Source organism: Dendrobates tinctorius, unplaced genomic scaffold (genome assembly GCF_039654945.1).
Source record: "Dendrobates tinctorius isolate UK_male_01 unplaced genomic scaffold, ASM3965494v1 ptg000383l, whole genome shotgun sequence".
Taxonomy (NCBI): Eukaryota; Metazoa; Chordata; class Amphibia; order Anura; family Dendrobatidae; genus Dendrobates; species Dendrobates tinctorius.
The window spans coordinates 1,489,562-1,516,076 of record NW_027362049.1 but is presented as its reverse complement, the minus strand read 5'-3'; the positions used below and the strand labels follow the sequence as shown (position 1 = coordinate 1,516,076).

At 46.9% G+C, this 26,515-nt stretch overlaps 1 protein-coding gene across 1 annotated transcript in view; it reads left to right on the top strand.

Annotated features, from left to right (window-relative positions):
• The first annotated feature begins 8,153 nt into the window (after nucleotides 1–8,153).
• The window catches only part of UBALD2 (UBA like domain containing 2), a 32,787-nt gene continuing 14,425 nt past the window's right edge, over nucleotides 8,154–26,515 (top strand). The window contains exons 1-2 of the mRNA XM_073563173.1: nucleotides 8,154–8,348; nucleotides 12,396–12,458. Coding sequence (XP_073419274.1) covers nucleotides 8,229–8,348; nucleotides 12,396–12,458 — 183 coding nt within the window. The 5' untranslated portion in view covers nucleotides 8,154–8,228. The remainder of the gene's footprint in view (nucleotides 8,349–12,395; nucleotides 12,459–26,515) is intronic.

The following is a 26,515-nucleotide window of genomic DNA, read 5'->3' as shown; positions in this document are numbered from 1 at the left end:
GGCTGGTCCATCATTGTAAATATATCACTGTAAATACACACCTGTACTTTGTATCTCACCTACCTCATTGTAGATTGTAAGCTCTCACGAGCAGGGTTGTTTAAAGCAAAATAAATCATTGTATTATTGTTAAAGTTGTTACTTTTGACTTGTGTTTGAAACTGTTAAACTGTAAAGCGCTGCAGAATATGTTGGCGCTATATAAATATAGATTATTATTATTATTTACATTCTGGGAAGCAACAGTATTTCTTTGAAAACATGGTCCTGTACAGTATACATGTGCGACTGGATGACAAACTGAAATTATGGGTGATAAGAATCTAATAGTAATTGAAATGGAAGATAAAGAGGTTCTCTGCTCAAATGTGACATCTCTCAGTGGGGACCTGAGAGGGTAAAATAACAGAAGCTATACTCACCCCTGAGGTCCACTCCCTGCACTCAGGAGCTCTAACATCTGTAAATTTAACTTTTGAGCAGGAAACCCCTGTATAAAAAAGCTCTAATCACTTCTGCTTAAAGGGAATCTGTCAGCAGGATTTCACACCCTAAACTATGTATATGCACATGTAGCTATTTCACAGACAAGTCCAGAAATACCTTTACATTAGTGATGTGTCGTTCGTGAACGATCCGATACAAAGAGCCGGCTCCCTGCTGTGAACGAAATGAGCCGGCTCTGCAGGGTGAACGAGCTGTTTTTTTTTTTTTCTCTGGCGCCTGGAAGCAGTGAAGCCTGACTGTGACTCATCTGGGGGGGAGGAGATGTGAATAAATGCACGTGAGTTAACCCTTCAGTCCCAAATATATCCTGCCAGTTCCTCCATGGCATATATGGTGTGAGACTATGTGTAAGAGGAGGGACGCACATTGTTTGTCATCATCATCATCTGCAATGACGTTACCTTTACGGTGGCTCAGTGGTTAGCGGGTCCTGGGTTCGAATCCCACCAAGGACAACATCTGCAAGGAGTTTGTATGTTCTCCCCGTGTTTGCGTGGGTTTCCTCCGGGCACTCCGGTTTCCTCCCACATTCCAAAGACATACTGATAGGGAATTTAGATTGTGAGCCCATCGGGGACAGTGATGATGATGTGTGCAAACTGTAAAGCGCTGCGGAATATGTTAGCGCTATATAAAAATAAAGATTATTATTATTAACATATTCCGCAGCGCTTCACAGTTTGCACACATTATCATCACTGTCCCCGATGAGGCTCACAATCTAAATTCCCTATCAGTATGTCTTTAAAGTGTGGGAGGAAACCGGAGTACCCGGAGGAAACCCACGCAAATACGGGGAGAACATACAAACTCCTTGCAGATGTTGTCCTTGGTGGGATTCGAACCCAGGACCCCAGCGCTGCAAGGCTGCAGTGCTAACCACTGAGCCACCGTGCTGCCCTATGCCCTATGTTAGCGCTATATAAAAATAAAGATTATTTATTTAGTCCCAAATAAAGATCCATTTTCCTGGCCCCTCATCCATGGCGTATACATACAGTATATGGTATGTGCAGGAGGAGTGGCTCAGCACATTGTTTGGTATATCATCTTCTCATAGTGATAAGCCAGGTTCACATTGCGTTTATGGCGCTGCGTTCAACGGGATCGTTACATAGCGGCACTAACGCTGTAACGGATGAGTTAACGCCCCCATTGGCCGCAATGCTACTAACGCATCCAAAATCGGCATGATGCGTTACTTCATGACGCACCCTGGAACGCGGTCTGCAGCATTTGTTGGGGGCGCCATGAAGTAACGCATCATGCCGATTTTGGATGCGTTAGTAGCATTGCGGCCAATGGGGGCGTTAACTCATCCGTTACAGTGTTAGTGCCGCTATGTAACGATCCCGTTGAACGCAGGGCCAGGAGGATTCAGGACAACACTACAGGGAGGAGGACAGACGACGCCAGTTGTTGCTGCTAACGGCTTACACTCACTTGTGAGACGCACGTGATTCTCGTGTAAGTCTCACGCATGAAAACCTGGCACTGCCACCAGCACTCGGACCGGAGCTTGTGGCTACATGTACTTCTATGCAGCCGCCCCCTCCGGTCCCAGTGCCGGCGGCAGTGCCAGGTTTCCATGCGTGAGACTCGCACAGGAATCGTCCAAGTCTCTCGCTAGTGAGTATGAGCCCTAAGGGTAGAAGGATCAACTTTATTCTCATTTGCATAAGGAAAGACTTGAAGCAATGGGATGAAACTGAATGGGAGGAGACACAGATTAGATATTAGAAAAAACTTTTTCACAGTTAGAGTGATCAATGAGTGGAACAGGCTGCCACGAGAGGTGGTGAGTTCTCCTTCAATGGAAGTCTTCAAACAGAGGCTGGACAGACATCTGACTGGGATGATTTAGCGAATCCTGCTTTGAGCAGGGGGTTGGACCAGACGGCCCAGGAGATCCCTTCCAACTCTACCATTCTATGAAGTAATATAAAGTGATTTAGGTAAAACCTGTGGAGAGATCTAAGTCCAGCCTCAATCATTATATAGGGTAAGCTGGTTTCACACTTGCATATTTTGCAATCCGTGTGAAAATGGCTGCACACGGATTCGTTGTCATCTCCATTGACTTTCAGGGGTGACGGATGGGACTTGCGTGTGCATCCAGATGTCACCGTTTTCCCACAGATCCGCATGTCTGCATATTTTATCAGATGCACAAAAACGCAACTTGTTGCAGTTCTGTGTCATCTGAAAAACACGCAGGCACAGGGAGACGCACGGATCCGCGGCTACACGTCTGGAATTAACAAGGAGCTCTATGGAGCACAGATCCAGGACAACATATATAATATAATGTAACCCCCCATAGAATATAATGCAGTCCCCCCCATATAGTATAATGCAGCCCCTCCATAGAATATATGGCAACCCCCTCATAGGATATAATGCAGCCCCTTATATAGTATAATGTAGCCCCTCCATAGAATATAATGCAGCCCCCATAGAATTTAATAAATATAATACAGCCCCCCTATAGAATATAATGTAGCCCCAAATAGAATATAATACAGCCCACCTCCCCATAGAATATAATGTAGCCCCCCCCATATTATATAACACAGCCTCCCCTTATAGAATAAAATGTAAAATGTACCCCATGGTATATAACACAGCCAGCCGCATAGTGTATAGCCCAGCAACACATGGTATAAAACCCACCATGGTATATAGCCCACTATGGTATAATACAGCCCAGCATGGTATATGGCCCCCCCAGAATGGTATAATACAACCCAGCATGGTATAATACAGCCCCGCATGGTATATAGCCCCCCAGCATGGTACAATACAGCCCAGCATGGTATATAGCTCCCCCAGCATGGTACAATACAGCCCAGCATGGTATATAGCCCCCCAGCATGGTATAATACAGCCCAGCATGGTATATAGCCCCCCAGCATGGTACAATACAGCCCAGCATGGTATATAGCCCCCCAGCATGGTATAATACAGCCCAGCATGGTATATAGCCCCCCCAGCATGGTATAATACAGCCCAGCATGGTATAATACAGCCCAGCATGGTATATAGCCCCTCCAGCACGGTATAATACAGCCCAGCATGGTATATAGCCCCCAGCATGGTATAATACAGCCCAGCATGGTATATAACCCCCCCAGCATGGTATAATACAGCACAGCTTGGTATATAGCCCCCCAGCATGGTATAATACAGCCCAGCATGGTGTATAGCCCCCCCCGCATGGTATAATACAGCCCAGCATGGTATATAGCCCCCCAGCATGGTATAATACAGCCCAGAATGGTATATAGCCCCCCCAGCATGGTATAATACATCCCAGCATGGTATATAGCCCCCTAGCATGGTATAATACAGCCCAGCATGGTATATAGCCCTCCAGCATGGTATAATACAGCCCAGCATGGTATATAGCCCCCCCAGCATGGTATAATACAGCCCAGCATGGTATATAGCCCCCCAGCATGGTATAGTACAGCCCAGCATGGTATATAGCCCCCAGCATGGTATAATACAGCCCAGCATGGTATATAGCCCCCCCAGCATGGTATAATACAGCCCAGCATGGTATATAGCCCCCCAGCATGGTATAATACAGCCCAGCATGGTATGATACAGCCCAGCATGGTATATAGCCCCCCCCCCAGCATGGTATAATACAGCACAGCTTGGTATATAGCCCCCAGCATGGTATATAGCCCCCCCAGCATGGTATGATACAGCCCAGCATGGTATATAGCCCCCCAGCATGGTATAATACAGCCCAGCATGGTATATAGCCCCCCAGCATGGTATAATACAGCCCAGCATGGTATATAGCCCCCCTAGCATGGTATAATACAGCCCAGCATGGTATATAGCCCCCCCAGCATAGTATAATACAGCCCAGCATGGTATATAGCCCCCCAGCATGGTAAAATACAGCCCAGCATGGTATATAGCCCCCCAGCATGGTATAATACAGCCCAGCATGGTACATAGTCCCTCAGCATGGTATAATACAGCCCAGCATGGTATATAGCCCCCCCCAGCATGGTATATAGCCCCCCCAGCATGGTATGATACAGCCCACTAGTGTTTTGGTACGGTGCGTTGTGATGTGTAGCAATCCTGATGCATCCTGATCCAGATTAGATCCCTATACTTAACATAGGGACGCACGGACCTGCGTTTGCATCAGGATCAGGATGCATCAGGTGCACCAACACATATCACAGCACTTACTAATTCACAAAGGACATTAACAAAAAATGCCACAATACATGTTAAGACTACAACCGAGGAGGAGCCGGGGCCTGACCACAAGAGCTGACAATCTGAGGAAGCAGCAATGCTGAATAACAGTCTACACTGCGTCACACAGGGGGAGAATGAGGCCCTCACTTCACAGGCAAAGACCTAGAACGATGACTGTGGAAAACGGATTTCTATTTCAAAAAAGAGCCGTATAAAGAGCTAAAAGAGCCGGCTCTTTATGGTGAGCGGAGCTAATCACCAAAAAGAGCCGAACTTCCCATCACTACTTTACATGGTCAGTCCACTCCTCCATTACAGAGAAATCAGTGTTTGAATTGAAATGAAGATTTGACGCCTCTGTCACTCCAGCTCTATTCCCTGGTCAGCGCTGCCGCCTCCTACTGCTGCTGCTTAACTGACAGCTCCTTTGCCAGTATTCACACAGCATAAAGGATAGCAATAACATCAGTCAGACTGGTATTTTTCACAGAAAGATTGTGTGATTATTATTTTGCCCTGTAATTAAAGTGATTCTCTGGGCATAAAGTATAGATGAACTACCTACAATATGAGATCAGTTGAGGAGGGTCGACATAAGGCCCCCACTGATCTATTTGGAGCCACATGTAACCATTAAACAGCTCTGTTCAATGTGCAGATTACATGCGTTTTTGATGCGTTTCAGCCTCTATATATGCATGTGCAATTTATACCTATGGATTTTCCACATCTAATGACAGTCTATGGACAAAAATTGCACCGAGAATCCAGCGTATCCGCAAGAGAAATTGACACGAAGTAGACATGAAACACGCACGGAGAGTAAAAAAAGCACAGTAGGCAGATTACTATATATTCCATCCCCTTTACTGGAACTGTAGGACGCTGCGCTTTTGATGCAATGAAAATACACAGTGTCAAAAACTCACCAAGAACTCTTCATGGCATCATGTGCACACAGCCTAAGGGAACCTAGCAGCTGACACATGCTGTCCGAAAGATGGCAGCGGGGAGAAGCCACCGGATACCCACCTGTCCGACTAGTCTCCTGTGCAGCTAGGTCCCCTATTAAATCATGTTTTTCTCTGAAACGCTGCAGTATTTCAGTTATATGGCTGATTTACATGCGGCCTGTGGATGGAGCAACATAGATCAGCTCTCAGGGGGAACCCGTCACTTCCAGAAACGCGATTTACCTGTAGATAGAGTGCTAATCTGCAGGCCTCTCCTGAGCCTTTCTTTCTCTCTCCTGTCTCTTTTTCTCTCTCCTGTCCCTTCTCTCTCTCCTGTCTTTCTTTTACTCTCTTCTCTCCCTCCTGTCTTTCTTCTCTCCTTTCTTTTTCTCTCTTCTCTCCCTCCTGTCTTTCTTCTCTCCTGTCTCTTTTTCCCTCTCCTGTCTTTCTTCTTCTCTCCTGTCTCTTTTGCTTGTCTCTTCTTCTCTCTCGTCTCTTCTCTCTATCCTGTCTTTCTTCTTTCTCCTCTTTCTTCTCTCCAGTCTCTTCTTCTCTCTGTCTCTTCTACCTCCTGTCTTGCTTTTTCTCTCCCTCCTCTTTCTTCTCTCTTCTTTTTCTCTCCTGTCTCTTCCTCTCTCTCCTGTTTCTTCTTTCTCCAGTCTTTCTTTTTCTATCCCTCCTCTTTCTTCTTCTCTCCTGTCTCTTCTTCTCTCTCCTTTCTTTTTCTCTCCCTCTTCTCTTTCTTCTCTCTCCTGTCTCTTCTCTTTCTTTTTCTCTCCCTCCTCTTCTCTCTCGTTTCTTTTTCTCTCAAGCCTCTTTCTTCCTTTCTTTGTCTCTTTCTCTCTCCCTACTGTCTTTTTCTCTTTCTGAAAACTAATATAGGACATCTGCAGGAACCTAATCTCACCTACACTGGCCTTGAGCATTTCTCCCCTCTCCTACCTCCAGCGCTGACAGACTACTTAAGGGCTATCCTCTTCTATCTCAATCCTTACCTAGCCCCCGGATCAGTGATACTGGTTGGATCTGTGGCTGCCACCGCTGAGACCCCACCGATCAGCAGCCAGTAACATGGTGCAGTGGGTTGTGCCCAGACGGACGCCTGTAATGGACGCCATATCCGGCACATCTCCGTACGCTCTGGGTGCCATGCTGATGCCACAGAATATTGTACTCTACTGTTTTTCTATTTTATAGGGTTTATTGATGTATGCCCATATAGTAACAATGGTAACAATCCTGATAAGGCCTGTTTCACACATCCGTCTTTCAGATCAGTTGTTAACCGCCAAAATGGCGGAAAACGGATCTGTCGGCGGACTGACAAGAACGTGTGGCACCGGACCGTTGTTCAGACGGATCCGGCGAAGGCTGAATTTTAAAGGAACCCGTGCCCGGAAAAAAGGAGAGGGAGAGAGATAGGGGGAGAGAGAGAGAGAGAGGGAGAGAGTGGGAGAGAGAGGGGGAGAGAGTGGGAGAGGGAGAGAGAGAGAGGGGGAATTTTTTTTATCAGCCGCCATAACTGGATTTAGGGTTAATTCTTCCGGGCATGCGCAGTGTACAAATGCGGATCCGGCCACCAAAAAAATGTTTGTCTGTCCTGTCCGCGGACGCCAAAATTTTGGTGGATCCTTTAAAAAACGGATCCGCCGATAATGCAAGTCAATGGGAAGAAAAACGGATCCGCCAAGAAAAATGGCAGATCCGTTTTTTTTTTTGCAAAACGGCGGATTTTGACTGATGGAGAAAAACGGAAGTGTGAAAGAGGCCTAAGCAGTTTACACTTTCCAGCATCATCCCGTCCTTACTATATAGCATTACCCAAGAAGTGGGAATAAGTCCCTGCACACACGTCAGTGCTAAGTCCACCATTCTCCTGCACTTTCCTCACAGCCTCTCACCACATACACGAGCGTTTAGTTTCCGTTAGCACACGTGGCGCCCCCTATAATGTCTGGACATAGTGAGGCGGTGCTGGTGACGGCAGTGCACGGGCTTCAGGCGGCCGCCTCAGTACAGGCCTCCATGCTCGCACACACGCAGCGTCCCCACGGCCTTTCACCCTCACAAAGTCCTCAATGAACTTGGCCACATTTCCCTGTTGTCACATACGGGCACTCGCCGTCCAATCAGATAAACCGAAGCCTCCTAGCCCCGTGTTCAAACTCTACTGCGAGGGCCAATCAGCAGCGACCCGGTCTGCTCAGTTCTTCCGGACCAATCAGCGAAAGGCATGACTGTCTCTGCGCTCGTCAACACAAGAGGCCAGCCAATCAACACGACCCAAAACATCAAAAAGGGCGAGTACAACACTGGCTTAGTGAATTCCACCAATCATCAAGCGGGGACAGCCAAAACAAGCATATCAGCCAATAGCCGGCCGAGTGACTGAGTGAAGCGATGCGGAGTGATAGGTCTTTCTTCCAATGAGCATACACGGTTTATCGAGTGGCCCCACCCTACGGTGGGTGACGCGCCGGGTCCTGTGGTTAAGGACATAACGAGGCTGCCGGGCGGGGAGTGCGGAGTGGGCCCGAGATGTCGATGAACATGGAGGAATTGCGGCATCAGGTCATGATTAATCAGTTCGTGCTGGCTGCAGGGTGCGCGGCGGACCAGGCAAAGCAGCTACTGCAGGCGACAAACTGGCAGTTTGAGGTGAGACGGCTCACACCATGTTTATACACACGCGCAGTGTACACAGCAGCACGCCGTGCACGCCAGGGCCTCGCTGGGAGCCGCACACGGTTGCTATTGACTACCTGATCTCCTGAGGTATCCGTTGGGCCTGTTCACATACATGTGAATCCCATTTGTCGCACAGTCTATAGTTTGCAGGCAGAGACAGTCCTGCTGAGTGCTACCACCCACAGCCCATGGCCCAGTATTGCTATTCCCACACTGCCATAACAGCCCAGGCCAACGTGGGTGCGATCGTACAGCCCAGGCGGCGAGGCCGGCGTGGGTACGAGCCCACCGCCCAGGCGGCGAGGCCGGCGTGGGTACGAGCCCACCGCCCAGGCGGCGAGGCCGGCGTGGGTACGAGCCCACCGCCCAGGCGGCGAGGCCGGCGTGGGTACGAGCCCACCGCCCAGGCGGCGAGGCCGGCGTGGGTACGAGCCCACCGCCCAGGCGGCGAGGCCGGCGTGGGTACGAGCCCACCGCCCAGGCGGCGAGGCCGGCGTGGGTACGAGCCCACCGCCCAGGCGGCGAGGCCGGCGTGGGTACGAGCCCACCGCCCAGGCGGCGAGGCCGGCGTGGGTACGAGCCCACCGCCCAGGCGGCGAGGCCGGCGTGGGTACGAGCCCACCGCCCAGGCGGCGAGGCCGGCGTGGGTACGAGCCCACCGCCCAGGCGGCGAGGCCGGCGTGGGTACGGTCGTGCAGCCCAGGCGGCGCGAGGCCGGCGTGGGTGCGGTCGTGCAGCCCAGGCGGCGCGAGGCCGGCGTGGGTGCGGTCGTGCAGCCCAGGCGGCGCGAGGCCGGCGTGGGTGCGGTCGTGCAGCCCAGGCGGCGCGAGGCCGGCGTGGGTGCGGTCGTGCAGCCCAGGCGGCGCGAGGCCGGCGTGGGTGCGGTCGTGCAGCCCAGGCGGCGCGAGGCCGGCGTGGGTGCGGTCGTGCAGCCCAGGCGGCGCGAGGCCGAGCTTTTCTTACTCTGTAGGATCACCCCTGGTATTGGGGACCGCTGTATAGCAGCACCTTAATATTCTATTCTGGGAGTATGAACAGTGTACAGGTCACTGTACAGAAGCCTGTATTCTGCAAAGCAGAGACCCCAAAATCCGCACATCCTACACCCCTCCTTATATATGAATGTCAGGATTGCCAATAGACATCCATTGTGGGATTGCTTTTCATGCAGTGACCTAATATGCAACAGTCATTTGATTCTTAAAGTGAACCTACCCTTTAAAATGATTAGGCCAGTAGTTGGGTAAGTTGGCTCTCTAGAAAAGGGATCTGCAAACCTTTGACACTTCGCTCCTGTTGCTTGTCGGGAATGCTGGGTGGTGTAGTTGTGGAGTGTTGGCTGCTGAACCCTGTTCTAGAGATTTCTAGGGGTGACGGTCATCCTTGGAGGAACAGCATGGGCCTACACAAATTCTACAGACTGTATGGAGAAATGTTGCTCTGTTGGGAGTCTATTCCTTTTCTATGCCGCCTGTGTACTGCGGCCTGTGGTGCACGGCTGCTTCTACTGCGTTCTCAGGCCGTGGTCTTGTTTACTGTACACAATAGGAGAAGTGCTGGTGGAAGACATGGTGGAGCATTTAATGTTTACTCTTACAACAGTAAAATCTACAAGGCTGTCTATAAATCCAGTAATTGGATATAACAATACCCTGTCATGTCATTGTGATCAGTGGTCCGTAGGCTGGCAGTTGGGTCTATGGGAATATGCATATCGCACGGTATACGTGCCGGACCCCTGTATGGGCCCGTTCTACTCTGGACATCTCTCCTTGTGTATTGCTGGAGAGGTTTGTTGGGTTGCCAGACAGGTTTTTAAGCAAAACATAGCAACTAAACCATTCACCAAAATCCTATAGAAGGGGGGGGTTGGTGACAGAAAAACCATGTGACCACTGGATCTATTTATAAGCACGGTAATTGTATCCATCATATAGCCTTGCCTGCGCTCTGTGCCCAGAATATAACTACCCTGGACAACTGTCAGGAGATGGTTTATGGCAGTGGGATCTGGAATATGGGTTATTGCACATGGCTACTGAGGGGTTAAATGAAATGGAAATAGAATAACAGTAAATGGGGTAATCAAAATAATCACATGAGATTGTGTGTGTGTATATAACATATATAAATACACACACGATATTGGTTATAAAAGATATATTTGTTTTGCCAATGTTGGTCCGCTATATGTACGTGCAAATTATATTTTGGTTTATTTTGATATATTTGCCGTTAAGCGGAATACCCTCTCTTGTCCCTGTTTTTGTACATACTAGATACGGTAATCTTCACGAATAATATAAATGGCCACACACCAGGTGTTAGTTTTCTGTGGTTCCGATGCGCAGTGCTGCTATATATTACTATGCCATGTGCTGAGGACGGGGAAGCTTTCTTGTTAATGATAGTAACATACATCTATGTAGACCAATCTAGAACACACAAATTAGGGTTTATTATATGTGATATACAGGAACCATTTTCCCATTCTATCTTTGGCTTGATTTACTATAAATGATGAATATCTTTCTCGGGAAATGCTGAAGTCATTGTGAACCTGTCAGCATTGAGGATTTTTTTGACAATTGTTTATTTCTGATTTCCCAATTTGAGGCTTTAGGAATCTATAGGATAGCCGTGCATTGTGCAGACCTGATGGGTATGTCGCAGGATCGTGCTCATTCAGATTCGTTGCTCCCTTTTTTGTTATCTTTGTTTGATAAACATTACTGAATTGCTTCAAGACCTTTTAGCTTTCCTATAGAATACTGTGTTTTGTTTTGTTTTTTGTTGTTGTGTTCCACACTTGCACTTGATAAAAGTCCCATATATAGAATATATTGCCATTGCTGCTTTCTTGTGAATTCCGCAGTGTGACTCTTGGGTGGTGAAAGGGTTAACCCTCATTGTTGTTGTCAGTGGTGTCTCCGCCTCGTTCTGCTGAACACAGGCATATATACTGGTGTGTGTATATATTTAGGCACAGCTACCTTGTTGGATTTCCTTTGTGTGCCCGCACAATTAGGGGGTGCGATGTGTATTGTGGTGTTAGGGGAGTATGTGAGGGTCATTGTTTACAATGATACATGGAGTAGAAGGGGGCAGGGCGGCTTTCCTTCCTCTGTGCGTTCTGCATATGTTGCATAACAAGCACTCGCTGTGTGCCAGACAAATGTATTATTTTTATCCATACAGTTGACATATACTATTACTACATGTCCATGGGGATAAGAACTGTTCTCTTGCGCTGTCATGGCACACCTTGTATGTTTGTTTACACACAGTGTGTGCACACTTCCCGTCGGCAGCTTTGTGTTGTCTGCTATCCTGACTGAGGATTACACACCACTGCACAACAGTGTACATTGGGGACAAAGGGCTCCCATTTAGTGTTACCCCGATCAATGTGTGAATACATACCTGGCGCTTCTCTATTGTCTTGCGGCTGCTGTAGTAGATTTTCCTGTGATCAGCATGCTGTGAATGCCTCCCACAATGTAATTTGCAGCACTGCAATACCTGAAAAGTAAGTCGCCTGCCAGTCCTAAATCGCAAAATGAAGCTTTGCTTTTTTTTTTTTAGTACATGCAGTAATTGTTTTTAACTTTTTGGATAAAAATAGCTTTGTGTGTACCTGGGGGGGGGGGGGGGAAACTATCTAATGTGTATTAGTGCCAAGCTTCCCTTCCTAATGACTGCCATCATTATTTTGTCGGAGGTGTTTGAACGCTCCCTTCCTGTTTCTCATGCCGGGGGAGTGATGTCATTGCCATCCACAAGACAAATCTGGGTTAATGTTCCTTCCACAGTGTTGTGTTTGCTGACCTGTCATCCTACCTCCTATATGTGCACACGGAGCTGGCCTTTGTATTGTACATACATGCAATTCAGGGGATACATGCCTCAGTTTTAGTGGGTTGTGTATTTGGCTTATGGCATATTTATTTCCACGTGTTGGGTGACCACCCTTTGCTACATAAAGGGTCTAATGCAAGTTTTTTTTCTCTGTTTTAGACTGCTCTCAGTACCTTTTTTCAAGAATCCAACGTACCCAGCGCTCAGCATCCTCCGCACATGGTGAGTAGTAACCCTCTTCTTTTGGTCCTTGCCTAAGGGGTTAAAATTAGCCCATGAGAGGTGTGTGTGCACGCACTGTCCCCACTGGCAGGAATGCATAGCACACACAACTGTGATTCATGGCAGCGTGCATATCCCCCCCCCAATAACAAAATGGCCTCCAGGAAAGCGAGAGCGTGGCAGGGTAGACAGCTGCACAAATAAATTCATGTATGGTTCACAGCAGTTCTTCATGATGTAGCACTGTTGTGCAGACTGATTCCTAGTTATGCTAGATGTCTTATGCAGCACTTACTGTTGGCTTGTTAAACACTTAAGTATCTTTATTAATGTTCCTGGGGGTGGGAGCAGTTTGCAAAAGCCTGAAATGCATGCCATGAGCAAATTCTTGGACCTGTATGCTGACTATATCATGCAGTTGTGTACATTGATAGCCGTGTATGGGGCTCATCTATAGCTCCGCTGTGTAGACATTTTCCTTAAAGGGATTTTACTATTAGTACACCCTACTGCCATATTAATTAGAGATGAGAGAATTGATTCACAGGACTCCAGTCGGTCAGCCATCTGTCTCTGCTGGACAGGAGTCCGGTGAATCGCCTTACCTTCCTGCATTCTCAACTCTTATAGCTGAGTTGGAGCGATGTCTTCATTGCAGCATGATGGACGCACCGGCCTGGCTAATCACAAGAGTGCAGGGCGGTAAGGAAATTTGCAGGGATCGTATCCAGTGGTCACAGATCACTGACCTTGCCGATAGAAAGCATTTCTGGGAATTGATTCACCCATCTCTAATGTTAAGCATATATGAAAGTCATAAGGGAAGTGTCACATCCCCCCCCCCCCCCCCCCCCTTCGTTTGCATAAACAAGGAGCCCTTCATAAAATAGTACTACGTGTGCTAATGGTCAGTTATGTCATTTCTAGCTACTAAACTGTCCCCAGTTTTTCAATCAAAATGGCACCATAACATCTCCAAAAATAACTTTGTATAGTTATATAGTACCTTCTCATTCAGTCATAGGGGCGGGCTTCAGTTCATTTCAGTTATGGGCTCATCATATGGTGAATGCACACCCACTTTCCCTTGACTTTGTTGCACCCTGGAAGATCAATCTGCCCTAAAATCCCAGGCTTGCATGGTCACAGAGCCTGTGACTCAGACTCCAGCTTCACTGACTGTGTGCATGCGCTGGGTACGTACACTGAGTCAGTGTGCATGTGCTAGAAGCCGCTCTTCATTGCTCATGTGTTGGATTTTAGAGCAGATTACCGTGACGTTGGCGCACCCTGAAGCATCAGAGTGTGGGTGTTGACCCTATTAACGAGTCCTGGACTGAAAGAAAGAGGATTATGGTGCAGTTTTGATTTGAAACAGTGTTAGTGATGCACATTGTCCCCAGTGTGTTAGTGATGCAACGTGCATCACTAAGGGTGGTTTTACATTAGCATTTCAGGGCGCAGCGACTGCCTGCACATGGCCGTTGCTAAGCCCCCTGCCACGCCTCCTCCGGTAGCTCCGCCTACGGGCGTATGACGCTCCATGCGTCCTGCATCCCCTATCTCTATCACTGGGGACGCAGGCCGTGCGCAGTATGCGTTTGGAGGTGCATGCGCCCTTTTGACGGTGCACCGAGCGCAACCAAATTGCAACAGGTTGCGTTTGGCGCTTGTCGGCGCACCGTCAAAAGGACGCATGCGCAGCCAAACGCATACTGCAGTGCTCACGGCCTGCGTCCCCAGTGATGGGGGATGCAGGACACATGCAGCGTCATGCGCCCGTAGGCGGAGCTACCGGAGGAGGCACGGCAGGGACTTAGCGGCTGAAACGCTAATGTGAAACCACCGTATCACGTTGTTTTCAATCAAAACGGCACCGTAATTCTCTCAAAAAATAACTTTGTGACTGAGCAGGGAGCCGCTCGACACTGCGCAAGTGTCATTTTAGAGCAGATTCCCTTGACTGTGTCACCCTAGAAGATCAGAGTGCATGGGTGATGACATTATGATGAGACCGTGACTGAAATAAAATGAAGACCACCCTTATGATTAAGAATGTACTATACAAAGTTATTTTTGGAGATGGTTACGGAATCACCGCATAATATACATAGGACGGTGATATTTATCTTGCAGAGTCTGAGCGTCTCCACAAGATAGACATGCTGTGGTCTAGAAAGACGCACCGCATGTCCGGTTACGCAGGAAAGCCAGAGGCGTCCCTGCAAGCATAGTGGATATGGGATTTCATAAAATCCCCTCCACTTTGCTGTAACATCTGGACTCTGAGGCTGTACGAAGCCTCCAGTCCGCATCGCTTACTGACCATGGGAAAATACCCTTAGGGTGGTTTCACACTTGTGTTTAAGGCCGCAGCGTTGGCCTGCGCACGGCCGCTGCGAAGCCCTGCCTCCGCCAGTAGCTCCGCCTACGGGCGCATGACGCTGCATGCGTCCTGCGTCCCCTATCTTTAGCACTGGGGACGCAGGCCGTGCGCAGGTATGCGTTTGGCGGCGTATGCGTCCTTTTGATGCTGCGCAGAGCGCACCAAATTGCATGCATTTGGCGCTGGTCGGCACAGCGTCAAACGGACGCATGCGCCGCAAAACGCATGTCTGCGTCCCCAGTGCTAAAGATAGGGGACTCATGCAGCGTCATGCGCCCATAGGCGGAGCTACTGGCGGGGCTTAGCGGCAGCCGTGCGCAGGCCGACGCTGCGGCCTTAAATGCAAATGTGAGACCACCCTTAGTGATGCAGATTGCATCACTAACAAACTGGGGACAGTTTAGATGCTAGAAATGATGTGACAGGTTCCCTTTAAGAAAATATATAGGAGCAGCTGCCATCTTAGATATGGGGCCTCATGTCTCAGCTTGGCATCCATTTTGGTCTGAGTTCACCAGAATTGCAGGCAGCCAACTGCTCCTACCCCCCCCCCCCGGGCTTGTGTGCATAGTGAATAAAGCAGGAATTAGTGCTCCAATGTTGAGTAGCATGGCCTTTTAGTAGGATAATGAGATAAGGCCCAAAACAGAACTTCAAAGCTTAGGTAAGGTGCCGTGCCAGCATGGGGCAGGAAAATGCCTGAGGGCTTTAATTACAATATACCTGTCAGCCAGACACAGGAATACACATCCATTGTGTGTCCCAGTCGCTCCGGCTCCATCCTAGGATCAAGGATTATGAGCACATCTTGCGAGTTATGGACTCATGGAAATATCCGAGTGACCCTGAGGAAATCGCGCATCTGGCAGTGTGGCTCCTGAGTCGGTGAGGGCGCTGGGACCTGAGATATAGAGGATGGCCCTCCACAGCGACCCAATGGGACCATGTTTGCTCTCCACACGACAAGCAAAACAAACCGCACTCACTGGTACCTCTCATTTCCTGATCCGACCATGCTGTAGAAAGTTACCCCCTTTCTTAGGCTGGTTTCACATTAGCGCTTTTTAAGCGCACGCACGGCCGGGGGTAGCTCCGCCCCCGAGCCGTCTCTCTGCCCGGCGTGCCCGCCCCTTGCTTGTAGCGCCGCCTCCTAGCGGACAGCGGCGCCTGCAATCGGCGCACCCTATCTTTAGCATCGGGTGCGCAGATCGTGCGCAGGCCGTGCGCTAGTTGCGCTTTGACCTGCGCTGCGCACTTTTGACGGTGCGCCGTGTGCGCCAAAATCGAACTTTTCGGATTTTGGCGCACACGGCGCACCGTCAAAAGTGCGCAGCGCAGGTCAAAGCGCAACTAGCGCACGATCTGCGCACCCTATGCTAAAGATAGGGTGCGCCGATCGCAGGCGCCGCTGTCCGCTAGGAGGCGGCGCTACAAGCAAGGGGCGGGCACGCCGGGCAGAGAGCCGGCTCGGAGGCGGAGCTACCCCCGGCCGTGCGTGCGCTTAAAAAGCGCTAATGTGAAACCAGCCTTAGATATTGGGAATAAGTTCTGCAGAGAGCTAAAGGGTGGAGATTATTAGCCCACCCTCTGACATAGCGGGAGGAACCTAGCATGTTTGAGAACTAGCAGCCCATGGCAGAGACACACTCACACAGAAGAAGCAGACGATGATGATCTAAGAAGGAACTGGGGACAGATCTGCCAAGGGGCGCAGCGGCCCATGCTTTGGGGGTCTGTCTGGCAACTAAGATTCTTGTACCTGTGGACTGCAGAGCTCCCGGCACCCACATGCAACCTGGTAAATTGACCTCCAGCTTAATATCTCTAAGTCTTGTACCTTATTGTTATATTTTACTCTGACTGCAAATCCAATGTAATTCCATTGTATAGCTTTCTGTATATTTCTGTAATTATCTAGTGCGCCCTTAAGGCAATTAAACTATACAATTAATCTTGGGCTGATGCTTTTACTCTGATCCCGAATCTTAGAATACCCAGCGGGTAACAGGACATCCTCCCCGGTGGCCATTTGCTCTAGGTGCAGTTCCCTTACTGACCTGAGAGACCGGGGGGCGCCGGAGAGCTGTGCCTGTGTAGTTACGTCACAGGGGTGACGTGGGAGGAACGGGTCCTGTGTCCTCCATAATATATTATATTACAAAGGGCGCCATACTATTGATTTCTCTCTGAAATCACAGCTGATCAGCTCATTGGGTATTTTGACGTAATACAAATCAGCTGTGAATCAATGACCCTAGTATAGGTTATCCATTTTAGATGGCTGTTTGAGGTGGTCGTGGCCCACTCAGATCTGCATTGTAGCAGCTTTACATTGTCCATTGTTTGTACTTGCAGATATCATATTTTTGTTAGTGGCTATGCTTCATTTCATGGCTATGACCTCTTTGTAGGGTTGATTGAATAGCTTTGGATAAGCTCTTATCTGAATAGCTATAGTGCTTCACAAATAGCTGCATCGGGAACCCGGACACCTGGAGTGCTCCCGATCAGCTGTTCGGCGCCGCGGCTGCATGTGTCGTGGCTGTGTGATTGAGCCTGTTTGGCTCTTCATACATGTGTTGTGACAGTCAGACATCAGCACCGTACAGCTGATTATTGGGAGCGCTCCAGGTTACTGAAGCAGCTATTCGGATAAGCACTTATCCGAAGCTATTCTATCAACATTATCACTTAGAAACAGTCCCTGATATCAGCACTCTACCACATTCTCTGTAATGCCAAGGTTTGGCCAGAGCTACAAGCAGGGCAAACTAGAAAACCTGATCTTTATATCTGGCAGAATTTACAAACCGAGGTAACATGCATACTGCTTCTGCAGCAGCTAATTACATGGGCAGGTGCCTGCAATGAATGGCTTACAAATGGTTAACCTCTACATAGGGCAGATGATTGGGTAAAGCCACACCTGGGGTACCTGTGGGCAGGGAGGACACGCTCATTGTTATAAGCAATGGCTGCCATCCTCCTCTGATGGATTCCTTTCTTCTGGAACAGCAAGGCTGAGTTCTCCCAGCTGATTGACATTTGATCAGGCTTAAAGAAGAGCGCAATGATGTGTGACTAGTTCATGCTTAGTCCACCTTGGAACTTTGCTCACTTTCCTATGCCTGGCCTATCTTTATAGGCTTTATGGTAGAGCTAAGGTTAATCCTATCTCATGTGAATTGTTTATCCGGACTGTGGGTATTATCTACAGCTGAACACACCAGTGTGTTTGGTAAGGCTAGATATTAGATATGGCTTTGTAGCATAGTCGGTGCTTAAGGTACTGTCACACTAAGATATCGCTAGCAATATCGCTATAACTTGTGACGTTATAGCGATATTGCTAGCGATATCGCTGTGTCAGATACTTACCTACGACTGGCTCCCCCGCTGGTTATCGCTGATCGCGCAAGAACGTTCAGGACTGTTTCTCGTCGTCAGCTTCCTGCGGCGCTTCCTGCTGTGAGGACGAGCGACGCGTGGAGCCGGGCGGGAGGACGCAGGATCACCTGGTGTGACAGGTAAGTAGCGGCCCCCGTCCTCTCCTACGTCGCTGTGAGATCTGCCTGTGTGGCAGCTCACTAGCGACCACTTAGCGATGTACCAGCGATCCTGACCGCATCATATCGCTGGTCGGGATCGCTGGTACATCGCTAAGTGTGACAGTACCTTTAGAGTGGAAACCTACCCTTTTTGGGGCTTCCTTAGAGCTAGCTATATACCTTAGATTGGGCATTCTGCAGACAGCAATCTTCCATACCCACCTCCCATAGACGTGTATAGGGAATAATTAGGAGTTCTTTACCACCCTTTTGATAGGAGTGGCGGCTACCATCACTCCAATTTGTTCACAATACTGACAAGATGCTTGGCTGTCTGAGTAATGAGCAATGGCTGCACACATGCATGTGACCTTTCTGCTCCATTCCTTTGGTAAAGCCTTTAGTAGTTTGAGACCCCTATTCTACTGATTTCAGTGGGAACCCAGGCAATCTTCTACTTCTGTGGGCCGGGGAGGTAATTTTTGGTCAAATCCCTCCCCTTCCTCAGTGTCTTAAATGCTTCTAAAAGTAAGACTTTTTTTTATCTTGGGTATTTTTAATGATCTGTGGAGAAGCTGTCTGAGTAAAATGCCAGAAAAAGACGTACATTTTGAACATACTGTGTTTTCAGTGAAAAAAGGTTAACAAAATGCTCTGTATGTGGACTTCTACATAATTTCCTATAGCCTTTAACACCTGGCTGTAGCATTTTTGACAAAAATAAAATGGTGTTGCAAAATGGTTTGAATCCTAGAACATCCTTTTTCAAAAACAATTACTAAATGTCCTATTAATGGGGTTATCCAGGACTATATTGTATTTTATTACGGGCCTAAGAACTAACAGACAAGTCATCTGTATAGCCAGCAACTTGCAACAAATATACCCTTGTATGTGGCCATGTGTTATTCATCTAGCAAAAGTTTTCCACTATGGTTCTATTTTTTTTTTTTTCCCCTTTATTTATTACAGTGGGGAAAATTAAGTATTTGATACTCTGCCGATTTTGCACGTTTTCCCATCTATTTTATTTCTAAACACTGTTTTTCGGTGATTCCTTTGTATCCCCATTCATACTGCACCCACACACATATGATACACCATTTGAAAGGTAAACTTGCCCCTTCGGCAAGAAAATAGCAAAACAAACCACACTTCCACGGTTTGATCATAAAATACAGTTTCAACATTAATTTTCATAAACCTGCAGTAAGGAAAAATGACCTGCAGGTGGCACCACAGTACCCCAAAGCACACTACCAACACACTTCTAAACATACACTGCTTTTTCGCTGATCTCTTCGCCCCACACACGATACACCATTTGAGAGGTAAACTTGCTCCCTTCAGCAAGAAAACAGCCAAACAAACCACACATTCACGATTTTATCACTAAATACAGTTTAAACATTCAATTTCATAAACCTTCAGAAAGACTCAATGACCTGCAGGTGGCACCTCAACCAGAAAACATTTTTTGGCCTCTACTTATCAAAACAATTTATTGTATTACCAATTACATATATGAATACCTGTCTGTTCATCAGCTCATGAAATGCATTTACATTTAACCAGCTTGCTTTTTCTGAAATTGGTTGTTGGGGGCGCAGGCAATGTGTGAAAACTTTGCACGGGCCAAGCTAGTCTACACAATGTAGCGGTCTATAGTTTTTATCATAGATGCAATTCAACTGTGAGACAGAATCTAAAAATAAAAACCAGAAAATTACATTGTATGATTTTATATTTTTTTCAGAATTAAATTTTATTTTATTGCATTAAATACCGTATATACTCGCATATAAGACGATCCAACCCCCTCTGGGAAAACTTATTTATTCGTGTATAAGCCTAGGGTGGAAAATGCAGCAGCTAATGGTAAATTTCAAAAATGATAATAGATACCAATAAAAGTAAAATTGAGATCAGTAGGTTAATGTCTTTGAATAGCCATATTGAATCAGGAGCCCCATATAATGATCCATACAGTTCATGATGGGCCCCATAAGATGCTCCATACAAAATACCAGTGCTGTGGAGTCGGTAAGCCAAACCTGCGACTCCGACTCCTCAATTTCCCTTACACCGACTCCGACTCCCACACATATTGCTTATATTTAAGTGAAAAATTTACTGTAGTACAATGTGAACCTCAGACATTTAATCATTTTTATGATCCAATAATCAAGATATTTAGATAGAACAGAATATATATTGGTGTACTACCCGGTTTTCATTCTTTTTGGTACAGATACGATATGGATAGACAGATATGGATAAATGGATGGATAGAGCAGATTTCTAATCTGCTTTTGCTATTGAAAACATTATCTATGAGCTCAAAAACCTTTCAGGTGATGCAGTTTTTTAAAAAGATGATCAGCTTTTGCAGCTGAAAAACGTATCCTCAAAAAACACAGGAAAAACGCTGTGTTAATGTAGCCTTAGATCAGGAATATAACAGCCATTTATAGGACATTTCATAACTTTCCCAAACTCCTATGAAAAAATATTCAGCACATCCTGCATTGAATTACTGTACCCAATTTATTATATATTTTAGGAGTCGGTCCATTTTATACCGACTCCGACTCCGACTCCACCAAAATGAGCACCGACTCCACGACTCCGACTCCACAGCCCTGCAAAATACACCCCATATAATGCTGCACAAAGGTTAATAATGGCCCGATAAGATGTTCCATAGGTTATGCCGCTGCTGCAAATGAAGAAAAAAAAAAAAAAAAAAGACATGCCTCGTCGCTGGGGGCCAGGTGCCGGTGTCCTGAGCAGGCGGCTCAGGGCCCCGGCGATATTCACCTGTCCCCGGTCCATCGCTGTGCCCGCTCTGTCTTCCGGGTCCTCTGTCAGTGACGTTCAGGCAGCAGAGGGCGCAGCGCGCACTGACTACGTCTTCACGCCCTCTGCTGCCTGAACGTCACTGACAGAGGATGTTGGAGGACAGAGTGGGCACAGCGATGGACCGGGGACAGGTGAAAATTGCTATACTTACCCCCTCCTGGCTCTGTCTCTGCAGCCCCTGTGTCTCCAGCAGGTCTTCCTTCCTTCAGCAGTCATGTGGTACTGCTCATTAAAGTCATGAATATGCACATATTTATGCCTTTAATGAGCGGTACCACGTGACCGCTGAAGGAAGGCTTGGGAGAAGCAGGGGGGCTGCGGAGATGTGCCAGGGGAGGGTAAGTATGATCTCTGACACCCCCGCTCCCCCTCCCCCGCCGACCCCTGGTATGACTCGTGTATAAGCTGAGACTGAAATGGGCTGAAAATCTCGGCTTATACGTGAGTATATACGGTATTTTCCCCACTTTAAATTTTTGCTTGTTTCTTATATACTGTTAATAAAAACTAGCGATTTTTTATTGGCTTGCATTTTGTGTTTATATAGTTTAAAAAGGGAAAATTGAACAAAATACATAAACAATAGTAATAAAACAAGTAAAAATGATGTATTTTTGATCTGGAGAAAATCCTCTCTTAAAGTCCCTTATCTAATTTTGTTGGTTTATTAGTAGAGATGAGCAATTATCTTCAGCTCCCTCGTCATTCGGCAAGCTATAGAGCACTTACCGAATAAGCTGCATTGGGAAGTTGGATACCTGGAGCGTGCCGGCTGATCAGCTGTTCTTTACCACAGCTGCATGTGTCGTGGCTGTGACAGTAAACACATGCATGGAGAGCCTGTGTGCTGGGCTCTGTGTGGGAACCTTATCATACATTGCTCTCCTTATGACATGCTGCTAGGAATTGAGGATTCTCCCTGTAGCAACAGCTGATGAAAGGGGCACACAGCAGCATGCATCCTGTGGAACTAGATTTCTTGCAGGGTCTCTAATGATGACTTCGTTACCATTTCCTGCTTGTGCTGGGAGATTGGTTGGGGGCCCACTTGATGGATGCAAAAAGGCATTGCAACAGGGGTGCTCTGATTATATTAAGGATGCAGAACCTCATCATGGCTTGGCTCTTAACTTATTTATGTGGCACATTGTTGCTATATAGTTAAGGGGAATTGTCATCAGAAAATGACCTACTGTGAAATTCACATTTTTATATACTGTACAATAAAAAAAATCTACCTGTTTTACATTGACCACTAGGATTAATATCAGATCCCTCTTTACAGTTGTTGCATGGACTTTACTGACATCAGACATATTCAGGCCTTGCTGAATTGTATTGTAGTATTTAAAGGGGTGTTATCATGGACTTCGGTGTTTATTTGGCTATTAGGCTAAGTACGTCACTGGCAGGCAGTAAAGGCCCCTTTACATTTAGCGATGCACCTTCGATCCTGACCACGATACGACCCGGTCAGGATCGCTGGTGCATCACTAAATGGTCGCTAGTGACCTGCCAAACAGGCAGATCTCACCAGCGACGCAGCAGCGGTCGTACTTGCCTTTCAGATTCAGCGAGGATTTCTTCTTCCGCCTGCATCCATGTCTCGCTCGTCAGCGCCAGTAGGAAGCCGACGACGAGAAATGGACCAGGCCGATATCGCATGATCAGCGATAGCTAGCGGGGAGCCGGTCGGAGGTAAGTATCACATGTAGTGATATCGCTGCTGCGTCACAAAATTCGTGACGCTTTAGCGATATCTGTGTAAAGGGCCCTTTAACTGCCTCCCTGTTCTGCCCTAAAACATTCAGCTTCTGCTCAAAGCAGTATTGGACTGTTCCTGTCAGTGATTCTTGTGTTTTTGGTGAAATATCCTCAACAGAGCAGCTCTTTCTCTTCCGCTCTGTTCTGTCGCGTCACTGCTGACGTAATGATTGACAGCCAGCTCCCCTTTGCCTAACATGAGGTCAAATCTGGAGAATGGCTGCCTCAGCCGGAGCAGAACGGTGCAGGCAACTACCTTCCCAAAGTCCTGAGCAACCCCTTTAATGAGCACACAGTGATTATTGGGGAGCGCTGACCTGTGAATGATGAGATTCCAATAAAAGGTAATTATTCTATGCATAGTGGATGATAATGAGAATACTGAAGTCTTCTGGACAGAACAAAGTTTAAGCCTTCTGTATTGCCCAAAGGCCAATGTGATTTTTGTATGATTTTATTTATATTGATGTTGGAAAACTGATAAATTAGGACAATAACTTAAAAGGGATTTAAATACTAGTCCTTTTTTGATGACCCATGCATTTTAGTGCCAGCCAGTGACCTGTACTCTCACCCCGCTGTTCCATAGCGTTTGTAGCTGTTCCCTTCCTCTTGGTGGTAAGTAAACAGGGCTGATGCACTGCAGTTGTTTTCGGGCTGTTGCAATAATTTCCTGATCGTTGCCCCAGGGACGCTTTATGTTCTGTGAGATTACAGTCAAACAGGAAATGGAGAAAGTGTTTGTGACACGAGGTGGAGACGCACATGATCTCACCAGCCTCCATGTTTACGGTGCTGCTGGAAGAAGACACTTTAGTTTTCTTGTAGAGATTCTTCAGAGTTGTGCAATCAGTTACAAGGAAGGGCCTGCAGGTTGTTTGGTCTGGACACGTCCTGGATGTTTCTGCCGGGGTCTGCATCGGTAACCCTTGCTCGGCTCCTCCTTGAACACATACATTATAATTATTCACCTTTACACCCTGACCACTCCCATTATAGGTTGTATGATTTCACCAAAGTGGTTTTATTCCATATCACATCCAGGAGCTACACACAGTACAAAGGGCTCCGATGCGATTATTCCACCCATCGGTCTCTTGCCTATATTATATTTATAGTTGAATGAAATGTGTTCCCCTTTTATTAGACTCTTCAGACTTGGGATCCATTGATTGCAGCACCACAAAAATGTCTGCCCATAGGATCACAATGTCAGCCCAGAATCAAGGTATTGCGGTGTCAACTAAAATAAGTGGCCCATCAGTAAATCGCAAGGATGATCCTCAAGAGACAGCTTTGCTCTGGGGAGGCTCTCTAGGTCCTGTATGGGGTGACCCCCACTCTGTACAATGTTAGTAGGACATTAAAAAGTAGTTATCTTATGGAAAATTGGAGGAAGCCACTGCTAGGCTTGTCTCTACAGGGAAACATCAAAAAGGCTAGAAACAGCTGTTGGTGGGTTTACATTAACCAATTTGTGCCACTAAAAGACCACCAATCAGTAATTGTTTACAGCATTTGTGTAATAGCCTGTTTAGACCGCACTTAAAGATGAGCACGGAACGATCAGTAATGGCTTGTTCTGTGTGCATAGGCTACCATAGCGCTCGAACTGTTGAGGACTGTTTACATCGGGTGAGGTACTGCCAAGATTGATCACCGTTCGTGCAGCATTAGGCTGAGTGCAGACGGACTTTTTGGCCCTGCGGATTATTCCGCACAGAATGGAAGAAATCCGCAGGTCAAATGACCTGCATTTTTCCTGTGGATTTCTTCCATTTTTCATGTGGTTTTCTTGCAGCTTTCCACTGCGGTTTTCCCCCTGCGGATTTGGAGACAGGGGAGATGGAAAACCGCACAAAAGAAGTAACATGCTGCGGACTTTGTACCGCAGGAAAACCGCGCGGAATAATCCGCAGCATCTGCACAGCGTTTTTTTTTTTTATTGATTTTAAGGCTACTGTACATCACAATGCAGATATGCAACGTTTCTGCGCGGTAAAATCCGCTGCAAATCTGCATCGTGTGCACACAGCCTAAAAGATCATTTCACGTGACAAATGATTGTGTTGCTCTTTCACCGCGTGATTGGCAACCTGTTTACATTTATTGTGTGGTAAACCAATGAAACTGCTGATATTAGTTTGTCCTCTACCCTGACTCCATAGGTGGTTTTGTCATCAATGCTTAAAGGGGTTCTCCTACAAACAAAGTTCATTTTAATCAATTGATCTTGGAATAATAACTGAGAGTCTGATAAATGTGCCCCTGTGCAATGGCTGTGTCTGACCGTACAGGAACATGGTCTGATCATACTACAGCTCCTGGGCAGGGGAGGAAGCAAAAGAATGTACAGACATTACAGCAGGGGATCACAGCTGATGCTTTCTGTGAGGAAAAACATTTCACTGCCTGTTTAAAAACTTATTTTACCTCACAGAATCATGCCTGTATACTCTTTCTTCCTCGCTTGCCCAGCAGCTGCGGTATATCCGACCATGTTCCTGCATGGTCAGACACTTCCATTGCACAGGGGCACATTTATAAGATTATCTTGGGACAGGAAAACACCTACTATTGTGCAACTTGGCAAAGAGATAAGATCTATTAACCCCTTTACCCCCCCCAAGGGTGGTTTGCACATAATGACCGGGCCAATTTTTATAAATCTGACCACTGTCCCTTTATGAGGTAATAACTCTGGAACGCTTCCATGGATCTTGGTTTTCTTGTGACATATTGTACTTCACTTTAGTGGTAAAATTTCTTTGATATAACTTGCGTTTATTAATGATAAAAATGGAAATATGGCAAATTTAGAAAATTTTGCAATTGTCAAACTTTGAATTTTTATGCCCTTAAAACAGAGATATCACACAAAATAGCTACTGAATAACATTTCCCACATGTTTACTTTACATCAGCACAATTTTGGAAACAATTTTTTTTTTTTTTTAGGAAGTTATAAGGGTTAAAAGTTGACCAGCAATTTCTCATTTTTTTACGACAAAATTTACAAAACCATTATTTTCCCAAGGGTAACAGGAGAAATTGGACCCCAAAATTTGTTGTCCAATTTCTCCTGAGTTCGCTGACACCCAATTTGTGGGGGGAACCGCTGTTTGGGCACATGGCAGGGCTCAGAAGGGAAGGAGCGCCGTTTGACTTTTTCAACCTAAAATTGGCTGGAATTGAGATTGTACTCCATGTCGGGTTTGACGAGTGCCTGATGTGCCTAAACAGTGGAAAACCCCATAAGTGACCCCATTTTGGAAACTAGACCCCCTAAGGACCTTATCTAGATGTGTGCTGAGCACTTTGAACCCCCAAGGGCTTCACAGAAGTTTAAAATGCCCGGGCATGATAATAAAAAATCATATTTTTTCCACAAACATGATCATTTAGTCCCCAATATTTTGTTTTCCCAAGGGTAGCAGAAGAAATTGGACCCCAAAAGTTGTTGTCCAGTTTGTCCTGAGTACGCTGATACCCCAAAT